The 13806-nt window shown below is 45.7% G+C and overlaps 1 protein-coding gene across 2 annotated transcripts in view; it reads right to left on the bottom strand.

Moving 5' to 3' along the window:
- Nucleotides 1-13806, bottom strand: part of LOC121555611 (procollagen-lysine,2-oxoglutarate 5-dioxygenase 2-like) — a 116870-nt gene that overhangs the window by 74142 nt on the left and 28922 nt on the right. For both annotated transcript variants that reach the window (XM_045212649.1, XM_041869441.2), the window contains exons 2-3: nucleotides 5838-5929; nucleotides 4584-4720 (exon numbers count right to left, since the gene is read on the bottom strand). In XM_045212649.1, the coding sequence (XP_045068584.1) occupies nucleotides 4584-4720; nucleotides 5838-5929 (229 nt within the window). The remainder of the gene's footprint in view (nucleotides 1-4583; nucleotides 4721-5837; nucleotides 5930-13806) is intronic.

Genomic DNA, 13806 nt, shown 5'->3' with positions numbered 1-13806 from the left:
TCCCACTTAAAAAGATGAGAGAGGCCTGTAATTTTCATCATATGTACACGTCAACTATGACAGACAAATTGAGAAAAAAATATCCAGAAAATCACATTGTAGGATTTTTTATGAATTTATTTGCAAATTATGGTGGAAAATAAGTATTTGGTCACCTACAAACAAGCAAGATTTCTGGCTCTCACAGACCTGTAACTTCTTCTTTAAGAGGCTCCTCTGTCCTCCACTCGTTACCTGTATTAATGGCACCTGTTTGAACTTGTTATCAGTATAAAAGACACCTGTCCACAACCTCAAACAGTCACACTCCAAACTCCACTATGGCCAAGACCAAAGAGCTGTCAAAGGACACCAGAAACAAAATTGTAGACCTGCACCAGGCTGGGAAGACTGAATCTGCAATAGGTAAGCAGCTTGGTTTGAAGAAATCAACTGTGGGAGCAATTATTAGGAAATGGAAGACATACAAGACAACTGATAATCTCCCTCGATCTGGGGCTCCACGCAAGATCTCACCCCGTGGGGTCAAAATGATCACAAGAACGGTGAGCAAAAATCCCAGAACCACACGGGGGGACCTAGTGAATGACCTGTAGAGAGCTGGGACCAAAGTAACAAAGCCTACCATCAGTAACACACTATGCCGCCAGGGACTGAAATCCTGCAGTGCCAGACGTGTCCCCCTGCTTAAGCCAGTACATGTCCAGGCCCGTCTGAAGTTTGCTAGAGTGCATTTGGATGATCCAGAAGAGGATTGGGAGAATGTCATATGGTCAGATGAAACCAAAATATAACTTTTTGGTAAAAACTCAACTCGTCGTGTTTGGAGGACAAAGAATGCTGAGTTGCATCCAAAGAACACCATACCTACTGTGAAGCATGGGGGTGGAAACATCATGCTTTGGGGCTGTTTTTTCTGCAAAGGGACCAGGACGACTGATCCGTGTAAAGGAAAGAATGAATGGGGCCATGTATCGTGAGATTTTGAGTGAAAACCTCCTTCCATCAGCAAGGGCATTGAAGATGAAACGTGGCTGGGTCTTTCAGCATGACAATGATCCCAAACACACCGCCCGGGCAACGAAGGAGTGGCTTCGTAAGAAGCATTTCAAGGTCCTGGAGTGGCCTAGCCAGTCTCCAGATCTCAACCCCATAAAACATCTTTGGAGGGAGTTGAAAGTCCGTGTTGCCCAGCGACAGCCCCAAAACATCACTGTTCTAGAGGAGATCTGCATGGAGGAATGGGCCAAAATACCAGCAACAGTGTGTGAAAACCTTGTGAAGACTTACAGAAAACGTTTGACCTGTGTCATTGCCAACAAAGGGTATATAACAAAGTATTGAGAAACTTTTGTTATTGACCAAATACTTATTTTCCACCATCATTTGCAAATAAATTCATTAAAAATCCTACAATGTGATTTTCTGATTTTTTTTTCTCATTTTGTCTGTCATAGTTGACGTGTACCTGTGATGAAAATTACAGGCCTCTCTCATCTTTTTAAGTGGGAGTACTTGCACAATTGGTGGCTGACTAAATACATTTTTTCCCCACTGTACTAATTGGAAAAAAACTTTATTTTTTGACAGAATGTTTAAAAAAGGTATAATCTTCGTAAATGATATCATCGGTAGGACTGGTGGAGTTATGAAGCACATGCAGCTAACAAAAACATATGGAAATGTCTGCTCTACCCAAAATTACAACCAAATAATTGCAGCCTTACCGCAAAAGTGGAAGAGGAAAGTGGAAGGGGGAGAAAGTAAGGAACTTGTCTGTCGGCCTTGCATTAAAGAACATAATTGGTTAAGGAAAACTGTGATAAATAAAAAAGTATATCAGTTTCACTTAAGGACCAAAGGATTGACAGCCGTCCCATATAGATTGCAAAATAGTTGGGAAGAGATCTTTGACGTACCGATCCCATGGCATAGTGTTTATGAACTGACACGCAAAACGACACCGGATTCAAAAATTAGAATCTTTCAATTTAAATTATTATATAAAATTCTTGCTACCAATAGAATGTTATTTATATGGGGGATACAATCTTCCCAGCTCTGCAGGTTTTGCTGTGAAGAGACAGAATCATTAGATCATTTGTTTTGGTTCTGTCCATTTGTAGCTTGTTTTTGGACACAGGTCCAGGAATGGCTAAAGGATTGCAATATTTACCTGGAACTAACCTTGCAGATAGCATTACTGGGTGATCTGAAAAGTCATAGTCAATCAATCAATAATATAATAATACTTTTAGCAAAAATGTTTATTTTTAATTCACAATCTGTAGAAGCACTGAGAATAGAAAGGTTCAGAATTTTTGTAAAACATCACAGTACGGTTGAAATATATATGGCAAATAGAAATCCTATATGGATGGTGTTAAGAGATAGATGGGAGGTGTTGAATAGAGTTGAAGGATGGGACTAATAACAACTAACAACAACTAATAACAACAAGATAACTAATAATGTAAGCATACTGTGTCCATAATAAGTATATAGGTTGTATGTTGGGAGCTTTTGGGAAGGAGCACAGTTAGAAAGATATGCCATATAGAAGCAAACCGGATGGACACCATGAAAATGATCGGAGAGGTTGAGAGTAGAAGAAGTTCAGGAGCAACAAAAAAAAATTATATATATATATATATATATAATAGAATTATTGTAAAATTAACTCTGTCCATAAGGTGTAGATAGTAAGTATAGACCGGAAGTAGAGGCCTGGGCGTTGTTGTTCACTAATTTACTCCAAGTAGGGAAAGGATGGTGGGGTTGAAAAGTAATAAAGGGGAGTATATATATAAAAAACATGGGGGATTGGAAGAGATGCAGACAATTACATTGATGGAAGTTACAATCTATCTGCAATATTAAGCTGATCCATTCCCCCCAAAAAATCAGTAGTTAGCTAGCTCTCAACTAGCAGGTTCAGAGCTTTCTATAATTAGGACCTTTCATGATTGAAGGGAGGGTGTTTTAATTCTCTCTCTCTCTCTCTCTCTCTCTCTCTCTCTCTCTCTCTCTCTCTCTCTCTCTCTCTCTCTCTCTCTCTCTCTCTCTCTCTCTCTCTCTCTCTCTCTCTCTCTCTCTCTCTCTCCCTCTCTCCCTCACAGGTGAAAGGAGGTGTTTCTCCTTATATTACTCGTTATAAATGGACTTCCTGTCATTTCCTTCTGAGTAAGTGCCTTAAAATGAGACTGTGTTATGTTTGATTAACTAAATCGACAGTTTGGGTGGAAAATTATCTTTAGAAAGAGCGACCGTGGCTATCGGTCTTAACTCTTTCTGCACCATATAATGTCCAGGGACAACCACTATCACAACTCCCTCGTGATGATATGCCGTTGTAAGTGGCTAGGCATCAGCACTTTGCTAGGGTTAATTATCCATAACAAAAATCTTACAGAGAAGCTTTGTGCCCATTTAATGAGATCTCAGGCAATAGCAACAAGAGCCAGCCAGTAACCCTAACCCTAACCCTAACCCTACCCCTAACCCTAACCCTACCGGTCATCCATAGAGGAGCCAGCCAGTAACCCTAACCCTAACCCTACCGGTCATCCATAGAGGAGCCAGCCAGTAACCCTAACCCTAACCCTAACCCTACCGGTCATCCATAGAGGAGCCAGCCAGTAACCCTAACCCTAACCCCTACCGGTCATCCATAGAGGAGCCAGCCAGTAACCCTAACCCTAACCCTAACCCTACCGGTCATCCATAGAGGAGCCAGCCAGTAACCCTAACCCTAACCCTAACCCTACCGGTCATCCATAGAGGAGCCAGCCAGTAACCCTAACCCTAACCCTACCGGTCATCCATAGAGGAGCCAGCCAGTAACCCTAACCCTAACCCTAACCCTACCGGTCATCCATAGAGGAGCCAGCCAGTAACCCTAACCCTAACCCTACCGGTCATCCATAGAGGAGCCAGCCAGTAACCCTAACCCTACCGGTCATCCATAGAGGAGCCAGCCAGTAACCCTAACCCTAACCCTAACCCTACCGGTCATCCATAGAGGAGCCAGCCAGTAACCCTAACCCTAACCCTACCGGTCATCCATAGAGGAGCCAGCCAGTAACCCTAACCCTACCGGTCATCCATAGAGGAGCCAGCCAGTGACCCTAACCCTACCCCTACCGGTCATCCATTCAGTCATAACGTGGATGTAACTGAATCTTCACACTTTTGGCTCAGAGCAGAATGGGTTAGGGTTTGTTTAAGGGACATCTGGGTCCAATATGGAGAAACTAGAAGCCCTGACCTCTCCCTGACCTCTCCCTGACCCCACAGCCTTAGTGGACAGAGGCCCCTGTTCTAGAAAACAGGGTACTGGATATTCTAACATACAGTACCAATGCATATTGCATACATGCATATTAAATAAGGAAAGGAGTATGATGAACATGTTCCATTTGACTGCTTTAGTGAGAAGGTAACTAGTGCTTTAGACATTTGAAGCATTTCAATCTTAAAGTAATACATTGGTAGCTATTACAGAAGTGAAAAGTCTCTCTGCCCCTCAGTACTGTGGTGTCCAGTACTACTCCAGGTCACCTTATGGAAGCTGAATCTCCTACCTGTCAACAGACAGCACCACCAGGTCTTCTTGGGCAGTCAGTCCCTCCATGGCTTCCTTCAGTAGTCTCACCTTCTGTCCTCCTCCGATGGAGCGCCCCACGTCCCCACCCCTCCACTCCTCCCCCATGCCCAGCACCTATGGCAGAGAGACATGTCAGGGTTAGGGGTTAGAGGTCAGGGATTAGGGGCTAAGGGTCAGGAACCCCTGTGGGTTCCGCCAATGCTCTTAGCACTGACTGAGGACTGATTACTGAGCCCTGACTGAGGACTGAGTCCTGACTGGAACTGAGTCCTGACTGAGGACTGACCACTGACTGAGGACTGAGCCCTGACTGAGGACTGACCACTGACTGAGGACTGAGCCCTGACTGAGGACTGAGCACTGACTGGAACTGAGTCCTGACTGAGGACTGAGTCCTGACTGAGAACTGAGTCCTGACTGAGGACTGAGCCCTGACTGGAACTGAGTCCTGACTGAGGACTGAGTCCTGACTGAGAACTGAGTCCTGACTGAGGACTGAGCCCTGACTGAGGACTGAGCCCTGACTGAGGACTGAGTCCTGACTGAACTACTGAGTCCTGACTGAGGACTGAGTCCTGACTGAGAACTGAGTCCTGACTGAGGACTGAGCCCTGACTGAGGACTGAGCCCTGACTGAGGACTGAGTCCTGACTGAACTACTGAGTCCTGACTGAGGACTGAGTCCTGACTGAGAACTGAGTCCTGACTGAGGACTGACCACTGACTGAGGACTGAGCCCTGACTGAGAACTGAGTCCTGACTGAGGACTGAGCACTGACTGAGGACTGACCACTGACTGAGGACTGACCACTGACTGAGGACTGAGCCCTGACTGAGGACTGAGTCCTGACTGAGAACTGAGTCCTGACTGAGGACTGAGCCCTGACTGAGGACTGAGCCCTGACTGAGGACTGAGCACTGACATGTCTGTTATGCAGAGTCAGATTTAGTAAGGTTCTGTAAAATCTTTGCCCCAGGAATCCTCTGATGACAGCTAACAAGAGTTTCCCATAGCCTCAAGATTATGGCAGGTTCCCCTGACAAGTTATTCATTCATATTTCATAGTTCAATCAATTAATTATTTGAGGATGAGGTTGAGCAGGAGTAAAATAAAAATTACAAGAATAAATATGTCTTGTAGGTAATGACCTGTTTTGCATAATTAAAGAAAGACACAACGCCTAATCAATGCGGTAGAGCTCAACGAGCGAGACGGTGCATGTTCCTTACCTTGACAGTGTAGTTAAAATAGTTGGCTGACTGCATGAAGCGGCGATAGCCGTCAGTCTCCTGTGTGGCAACAGTTAGGACCAGCAACTTCTCTGAAAAGAAAGAAAAACAAACATTAAACCAGATCAAGAGACGTGTAATCATCGTAATCATAAAGGCAAATTAAACCAATAGACATTTATCACTTTTATTGTTCCTATGTCCGGCATGTCGACGGTTTACCCAATTGCAGGGAAGGTCCTGCGTTCTTACCATAGTGAAATGTTTGGATAAGAAAATAAGGAAACAATTTTATTGCTCCAAAGCCTGGCGTGCATTTAAAGAAACAACTCCACCAAAATATACATGTTATTTTATCCCTATAAAGTAGCGGGTAACCCGTTCATCCCACCATGATCCCAACCAAACCACAGACCAGTCAACACATTGATGACTGCCTGGTTTAGCAGCACTATGACACGTCTTAATAATGTACGGACAGAACAGCTAAATATAGCATGATGCATTTGCATATATTAGCATATTTCAGACAAGGGGATTTTACACTTGGAGTGAAAAGGAAGGGAAGGAACCCAAGTTCCCGGATCTCCAAGTTCCCGGACCTCCAAGTTCCCGGACTGCCCTTACATACTGCACATTTCCTCTGGATGTGAGGGCTGAGACTAGGGCTGAATCTAGGGCTGAGGCTAGGGCTGAGAATAGGGCTGAGAATAGGGCTGAGACTAGGCCGCGACCAGGGAGACCTCCAGTAAGAGAAATCAACGCCACAGCCTCATGCAAAAACACATCTGAAACTGGGGAGATGAGGAGCTGAGACCAGGGCTAGGCAGAGGAAGGGAGGGAGGTACAGGAAGGTTAGCCGGTTAGCAGCTTTGATTGTCAATCATCTGCGGGGTTTGAGGGAACAGCCCCTGAGAAATGTTATGAAAACATACCCTGGGTGGAGGGAGGGTGTATTCATTATAATGACAAATACTGCATTAATATCACTGTAGGGAAATACCTCCCATCTAATTGGTTCCCCCACAGGAAGTGTGTTGCACGACTTTTTAAGAGACACCAATGGTAACTCACCGGGTAACATTTTGATTCCATGAAGTAGTAATCTATTGCTGGGTTTTGGATAACCACAGTAAGTCAAGCTCCTATTGGAAAAACAACAAACTAACCACTCTGCCTGAAATTGGTCAAATCATTGATTATTACGTCAAGTCAGGGCTCTAAAAAAAATAAAAAAAATAAAAATAACAAATAAAAAAAATAAACATAAAATTTAGGACCACCAGAAAATATGATTTTTGATTGAGATACAGCCTATATTGGACCTATATTAATTCTACTTTTGAAGTACATGTTGTGCCCTAGAAACTAATATGTAACCCTATACAGACATTACTTTATTATAAAAAGGTAAAATGTTGTTACAAATAACTGTCATTGAAATTTTAAAAACAATTTTTGGAATATTAGGTTTCTACATTGTGTACAAGCACGGTTTCCGATATAGGTGCATTACATTGAAACATGTACGTACACTGTCTCTTTAAGAAAGTCATGTTTGTGAGTGACTACATGCAAGTCATTCATTCATTGCTATGATCATTGATCTCCTGTAGAAGATATCCCTTTTTCCTTTCTGTCTGTGCCCCAGATGTTTGGATACACTGGTAAAGTCACCAGGCTGTTAGCTAGCTAGCTAATGAGTAGTTTTAAAAACGTGACAGTCTGCCAAGTCTGCTGTCAGACGTGACATGGTTTATGATTTTGAAAGTGAAATGTGTCCCAATGCGCGACACAAAATATTGTGCTAGTTCTACTTTTCCAACATGTATAATATACTTAACTTTTGGTGTTTCACAAACACTAATATATTAAAGTCCACCATAAAAAAGGCTTAGATCAATTCCAAAACTGTTATTATTCATTAGATCTCCTTCATCTTTTTTGATTATTTACTTTCAGTGATTAATGGAAAAAACAATACACTTCCAGTCAAACATTTTGACACACCTACTCATTCTTTATTTGTACTATTTTCTACATTGTAGAATAATAGTGAAGACATTACATTACATTTTAGTCATTTAGCAGACGCTCTTATCCAGAGCGACTAACAGTTAGTGAATACATTTTTTATTTTATTTTTATACTGGCCCCCCGTGGGAATCGAACCCACAACCCTGGCGTTGCAAACGCCATGCTCTATCAACTGAGCTTCATCCCTGCCGGCCATTCCCTCCCCTACCCTGGACGACGCTGGGCCAATTGTGCGCCGCCCATGAGTCTCCCGGTCGTGGCCGGCTGCGACAGAGCCTGGATTCAAACCAGGATCTCTAGTGGCACAGTTAGCACTGCGATGCAGTGCCTTTGACCACTGCGCCAACAAGGGCTAAGCATATGTGGGAACTCCTTCAAGACTGTTGGAAAAAGCATTCCGGGTGAAGCTGGTTGAGAGAATGCCAAGACATCAAAACTATGAAATAACACATATGGAATCATGTAGTAACCAAAAAAGTGTTAATCAAATCAAAACATATTTTATATTTGAGATTCTTCAAAGTAGCCGCCCTTTGCCTTGATTACAGCTTTGCACACTCTTGGCATTCTCTCAACCAGCTTCACCCGGAATGCTTTTTCCAACAGTCTTGAAGGAGTTCCCACATATGCTTAGCCCTTGTTGGCTGCATTTCCTTCACTCTGCCGTCCGACTCATCCCAAACCATCTCAATTGGGTTGAGGTCGAGGGATTGTGGAGGCCAGGTCATCTGATGCAGCACTCCATCACTCTCCTTCTTGGTCAAATAGCCCTTACACATCCTGGAGGTGTGTTGGGTCATTGTCCTGTTGAAAAACAAATTATAGTCCCACTAACCCTAATAATGGCTGGAACAGAGCGAATGGAATGGTATCAAACAAATGGAAACCATGTGTTTGATGTTGTTGATACCTTTTCACTTATTCGGCTCTAGCCGTTACCACGTGCCCGTCCTCCCCAATTAAGGTGCCACCAACCTCCTGTGCAGTGAAGGGGGAACTGCATGAATTGTATGATGATGCATGTGCCTCAAGCATTATGGGTTGTGCACATTAAGTTGTTTACGGTGGGAATGGGTCGTTTTATATATGAACGTCAATATGCCCAATGGTTTTAGTGTCTGTTCATCATGATCCATTACACCTCATAGCAAAACAAACTGCTAGTCTGTTGTCTGGATGTCTAGTCTGTTGTCTGGCTGTCTAGTCTGTTGTCTGGCAGTCTAGTCTGTTGTCTGGCTGTCTAGTCTGTTGTCTGGATGTCTAGTCTGTTGTCTGGCTGTCTAGTCTGTTGTCTGGCTGTCTAGTCTGTTGTCTGGCTGTCTAGTCTGTTGTCAGGCTGTCTAGTCTGTTGTCTGGCTGTCTAGTCTGTTGTCTGGCTGTCTAGTCTGTTGTCTGGATGTCTAGTCTGTTGTCTGGCTGTCTAGTCTGTTGTCTGGCTGTCTAGTCTGTTGTCTGGCTGTCTAGTCTGTTGTCAGGCTGTCTAGTCTGTTGTCTGGCTGTCTAGTCTGTTGTCTGGCTGTCTAGTCTGTTGTCTGGCTGTCTAGTCTGTTGTCAGGCTGTCTGTTGTCTGGCTGTCTAGTCTGTTGTCTGGCTGTCTAGTCTGTTGTCAGGCTGTCTGTTGTCTGGCTGTCTAGTCTGTTGTCTGGCTGTCTAGTCTGTTGTCTGGCTGTCTAGTCTGTTGTCTGGCTGTCTAGTCTGTTGTCAGGCTGTCTAGTCTGTTGTCAGGCTGTCTAGTCTGTTGTCAGGCTGTCTAGTCTGTTGTCTGGCTGTCTAGTCTGTTGTCAGGCTGTCTGGCTGTCTAGTCTGTTGTCTGGCTGTCTAGTCTGTTGTCAGGCTGTCTAGTCTGTTGTCAGGCTGTCTAGTCTGTTGTCAGGCTGTCTAGTCTGTTGTCTGGCTGTCTAGTCTGTTGTCAGGCTGTCTGGCTGTCTAGTCTGTTGTCTGGCTGTCTAGTCTGTTGTCTGGCTGTCTAGTCTGTTGTCAGGCTGTCTAGTCTGTTGTCTGGCTGTCTAGTCTGTTGTCTGGCTGTCTAGTCTGTTGTCTGGCTGTCTAGTCTGTTGTCAGGCTGTCTGTTGTCTGGCTGTCTAGTCTGTTGTCTGGCTGTCTAGTCTGTTGTCTGGCTGTCTAGTCTGTTGTCAGGCTGTCTGTTGTCTGGCTGTCTAGTCTGTTGTCAGGCTGTCTAGTCTGTTGTCTGGCTGTCTAGTCTGTTGTCAGGCTGTCTAGTCTGTTGTCTGGCTGTCTAGTCTGTTGTCTGGCTGTCTAGTCTGTTGTCAGGCTGTCTAGTCTGTTGTCTGGCAGTCTAGTCTGTTGTCAGGCTGTCTAGTCTGTTGTCAGGCTGTCTAGTCTGTTGTCTGGCTGTCTAGTCTGTTGTCTGGCAGTCTAGTCTGTTGTCAGGCTGTCTAGTCTGTTGTCTGGCTGTCTAGTCTGTTGTCTGGCTGTCTAGTCTGTTGTCTGGCTGTCTAGTCTGTTGTCTGGCTGTCTAGTCTGTTGTCAGGCTGTCTGTTGTCTGGCTGTCTAGTCTGTTGTCTGGCTGTCTAGTCTGTTGTCTGGCTGTCTAGTCTGTTGTCTGGCAGTCTAGTCTGTTGTCAGGCTGTCTAGTCTGTTGTCTGGCAGTCTAGTCTGTTGTCAGGCTGTCTAGTCTGTTGTCAGGCTGTCTAGTCTGTTGTCTGGCTGTCTAGTCTGTTGTCTGGCAGTCTAGTCTGTTGTCTGGCTGTCTAGTCTGTTGTCTGGCTGTCTAGTCTGTTGTCTGGCTGTCTAGTCTGTTGTCTGGCTGTCTAGTCTGTTGTCAGGCTGTCTAGTCTGTTGTCTGGCTGTCTAGTCTGTTGTCTGGCTGTCTAGTCTGTTGTCTGGCTGTCTAGTCTGTTGTCAGGCTGTCTGTTGTCTGGCTGTCTAGTCTGTTGTCTGGCTGTCTAGTCTGTTGTCTGGCTGTCTAGTCTGTTGTCAGGCTGTCTGTTGTCTGGCTGTCTAGTCTGTTGTCAGGCTGTCTAGTCTGTTGTCTGGCTGTCTAGTCTGTTGTCAGGCTGTCTAGTCTGTTGTCTGGCTGTCTAGTCTGTTGTCTGGCTGTCTAGTCTGTTGTCAGGCTGTCTAGTCTGTTGTCTGGCAGTCTAGTCTGTTGTCAGGCTGTCTAGTCTGTTGTCAGGCTGTCTAGTCTGTTGTCTGGCTGTCTAGTCTGTTGTCTGGCAGTCTAGTCTGTTGTCAGGCTGTCTAGTCTGTTGTCTGGCTGTCTAGTCTGTTGTCTGGCTGTCTAGTCTGTTGTCTGGCTGTCTAGTCTGTTGTCTGGCTGTCTAGTCTGTTGTCAGGCTGTCTGTTGTCTGGCTGTCTAGTCTGTTGTCTGGCTGTCTAGTCTGTTGTCTGGCTGTCTAGTCTGTTGTCTGGCTGTCTAGTCTGTTGTCTGGCTGTCTAGTCTGTTGTCAGGCTGTCTGTTGTCTGGCTGTCTAGTCTGTTGTCTGGCTGTCTAGTCTGTTGTCTGGCTGTCTAGTCTGTTGTCTGGCTGTCTAGTCTGTTGTCAGGCTGTCTAGTCTGTTGTCTGGATGTCTAGTCTGTTGTCTGGATGTCTAGTCTGTTGTCTGGCTGTCTAGTCTGTTGTCAGGCTGTCTAGTCTGTTGTCTGGCTGTCTAGTCTGTTGTCTGGCTGTCTAGTCTGTTGTCAGGCTGTCTAGTCTGTTGTCTGGCTGTCTAGTCTGTTGTCAGGCTGTCTAGTCTGTTGTCTGGCTGTCTAGTCTGTTGTCTGGATGTCTAGTCTGTTGTCTGGATGTCTAGTCTGTTGTCTGGCTGTCTAGTCTGTTGTCAGGCTGTCTAGTCTGTTGTCTGGCTGTCTAGTCTGTTGTCTGGCTGTCTAGTCTGTTGTCAGGCTGTCTAGTCTGTTGTCTGGCAGTCTAGTCTGTTGTCAGGCTGTCTAGTCTGTTGTCTGGCTGTCTAGTCTGTTGTCTGGCTGTCTAGTCTGTTGTCAGGCTGTCTAGTCTGTTGTCTGGCTGTCTAGTCTGTTGTCAGGCTGTCTGTTGTCTGGCTGTCTAGCCTGTTGTCAGGCTGTCTAGTCTGTTGTCTGGCTGTCTAGTCTGTTGTCAGGCTGTCTAGTCTGTTGTCTGGCTGTCTAGTCTGTTGTCTGGCTGTCTAGTCTGTTGTCTGGCTGTCTAGTCTGTTGTCAGGCTGTCTAGTCTGTTGTCTGGCTGTCTAGTCTGTTGTCTGGCTGTCTAGTCTGTTGTCTGGCTGTCTAGTCTGTTGGCTGGCTGTCTAGTCTGTTGTCTGGCTGTCTAGTCTGTTGTCTGGCTGTCTAGTCTGTTGTCTGGCTGTCTAGTCTGTTGTCAGGCTGTCTGTTGTCTGGCTGTCTAGTCTGTTGTCTGGCTGTCTAGTCTGTTGTCAGGCTGTCTAGTCTGTTGTCTGGCTGTCTAGTCTGTTGTCTGGCTGTCTAGTCTGTTGTCTGGCTGTCTAGTCTGTTGTCTGGCTGTCTAGTCTGTTGTCAGGCTGTCTAGTCTGTTGTCTGGCTGTCTAGTCTGTTGTCTGGCTGTCTAGTCTGTTGTCTGGCTGTCTAGTCTGTTGTCTGGCTGTCTGGCTGTCTAGTCTGTTGTCAGGCTGTCTAGTCTGTTGTCAGGCTGTCTAGTCTGTTGTCAGGCTGTCTGTTGTCTGGCTGTCTAGTCTGTTGTCTGGCTGTCTAGTCTGTTGTCTGGCTGTCTAGTCTGTTGTCTGGCTGTCTAGTCTGTTGTCAGGCTGTCTAGTCTGTTGTCTGGCTGTCTAGTCTGTTGTCAGGCTGTCTAGTCTGTTGTCAGGCTGTCTAGTCTGTTGTCAGGCTGTCTAGTCTGTTGTCTGGCTGTCTAGTCTGTTGTCTGGCTGTCTAGTCTGTTGTCTGGCTGTCTAGTCTGTTGTCTGGATGTCTAGTCTGTTGTCTGGCTGTCTAGTCTGTTGTCTGGCTGTCTAGTCTGTTGTCTGGCTGTCTAGTCTGTTGTCTGGCTGTCTAGTCTGTTGTCTGGCTGTCTAGTCTGTTGTCTGGCTGTCTAGTCTGTTGTCAGGCTGTCTGTTGTCTGGCTGTCTAGTCTGTTGTCTGGCTGTCTAGTCTGTTGTCAGGCTGTCTGTTGTCTGGCTGTCTAGTCTGTTGTCTGGCTGTCTAGTCTGTTGTCTGGCTGTCTAGTCTGTTGTCAGGCTGTCTAGTCTGTTGTCTGGCTGTCTAGTCTGTTGTCTGGATGTCTAGTCTGTTGTCTGGCTGTCTAGTCTGTTGTCTGGCTGTCTAGTCTGTTGTCTGGCTGTCTAGTCTGTTGTCTGGCTGTCTAGTCTGTTGTCAGGCTGTCTGGCTGTCTAGTCTGTTGTCTGGCTGTCTAGTCTGTTGTCTGGCTGTCTAGTCTGTTGTCTGGCTGTCTAGTCTGTTGTCTGGCTGTCTAGTCTGTTGTCTGGCTGTCTAGTCTGTTGTCTGGCTGTCTAGTCTGTTGTCAGGCTGTCTGGCTGTCTAGTCTGTTGTCTGGCTGTCTAGTCTGTTGTCAGGCTGTCTAGTCTGTTGTCAGGCTGTCTAGTCTGTTGTCAGGCTGTCTGGCTGTCTAGTCTGTTGTCTGGCTGTCTAGTCTGTTGTCAGGCTGTCTAGTCTGTTGTCTGGCTGTCTAGTCTGTTGTCTGGCTGTCTAGTCTGTTGTCTGGCTGTCTGGCTGTCTAGTCTGTTGTCTGGCTGTCTAGTCTGTTGTCTGGCTGTCTGGCTGTCTAGTCTGTTGTCTGGCTGTCTAGTCTGTTGTCTGGCTGTCTAGTCTGTTGTCTGGCTGTCTAGTCTGTTGTCTGGCTGTCTAGTCTGTTGTCTGGCTGTCTAGTCTGTTGTCAGGCTGTCTAGTCTGTTGTCTGGCTGTCTAGTCTGTTGTCAGGCTGTCTAGTCTGTTGTCAGGCTGTCTAGTCTGTTGTCAGGCTGTCTGTTGTCTGGCTGTCTAGTCTGTTGTCTGGATGTCTAGTCTGTTGTCTGGCTGTCTA

The sequence above is a fragment of the Coregonus clupeaformis genome, unplaced genomic scaffold (genome assembly GCF_020615455.1).
Source record: "Coregonus clupeaformis isolate EN_2021a unplaced genomic scaffold, ASM2061545v1 scaf0036, whole genome shotgun sequence".
NCBI classification, from domain to species: domain Eukaryota; kingdom Metazoa; phylum Chordata; class Actinopteri; order Salmoniformes; family Salmonidae; genus Coregonus; species Coregonus clupeaformis.
The sequence above is the reverse complement of the archived record's forward strand: the minus strand, read 5'-3'. Positions and strand labels throughout refer to the sequence as shown.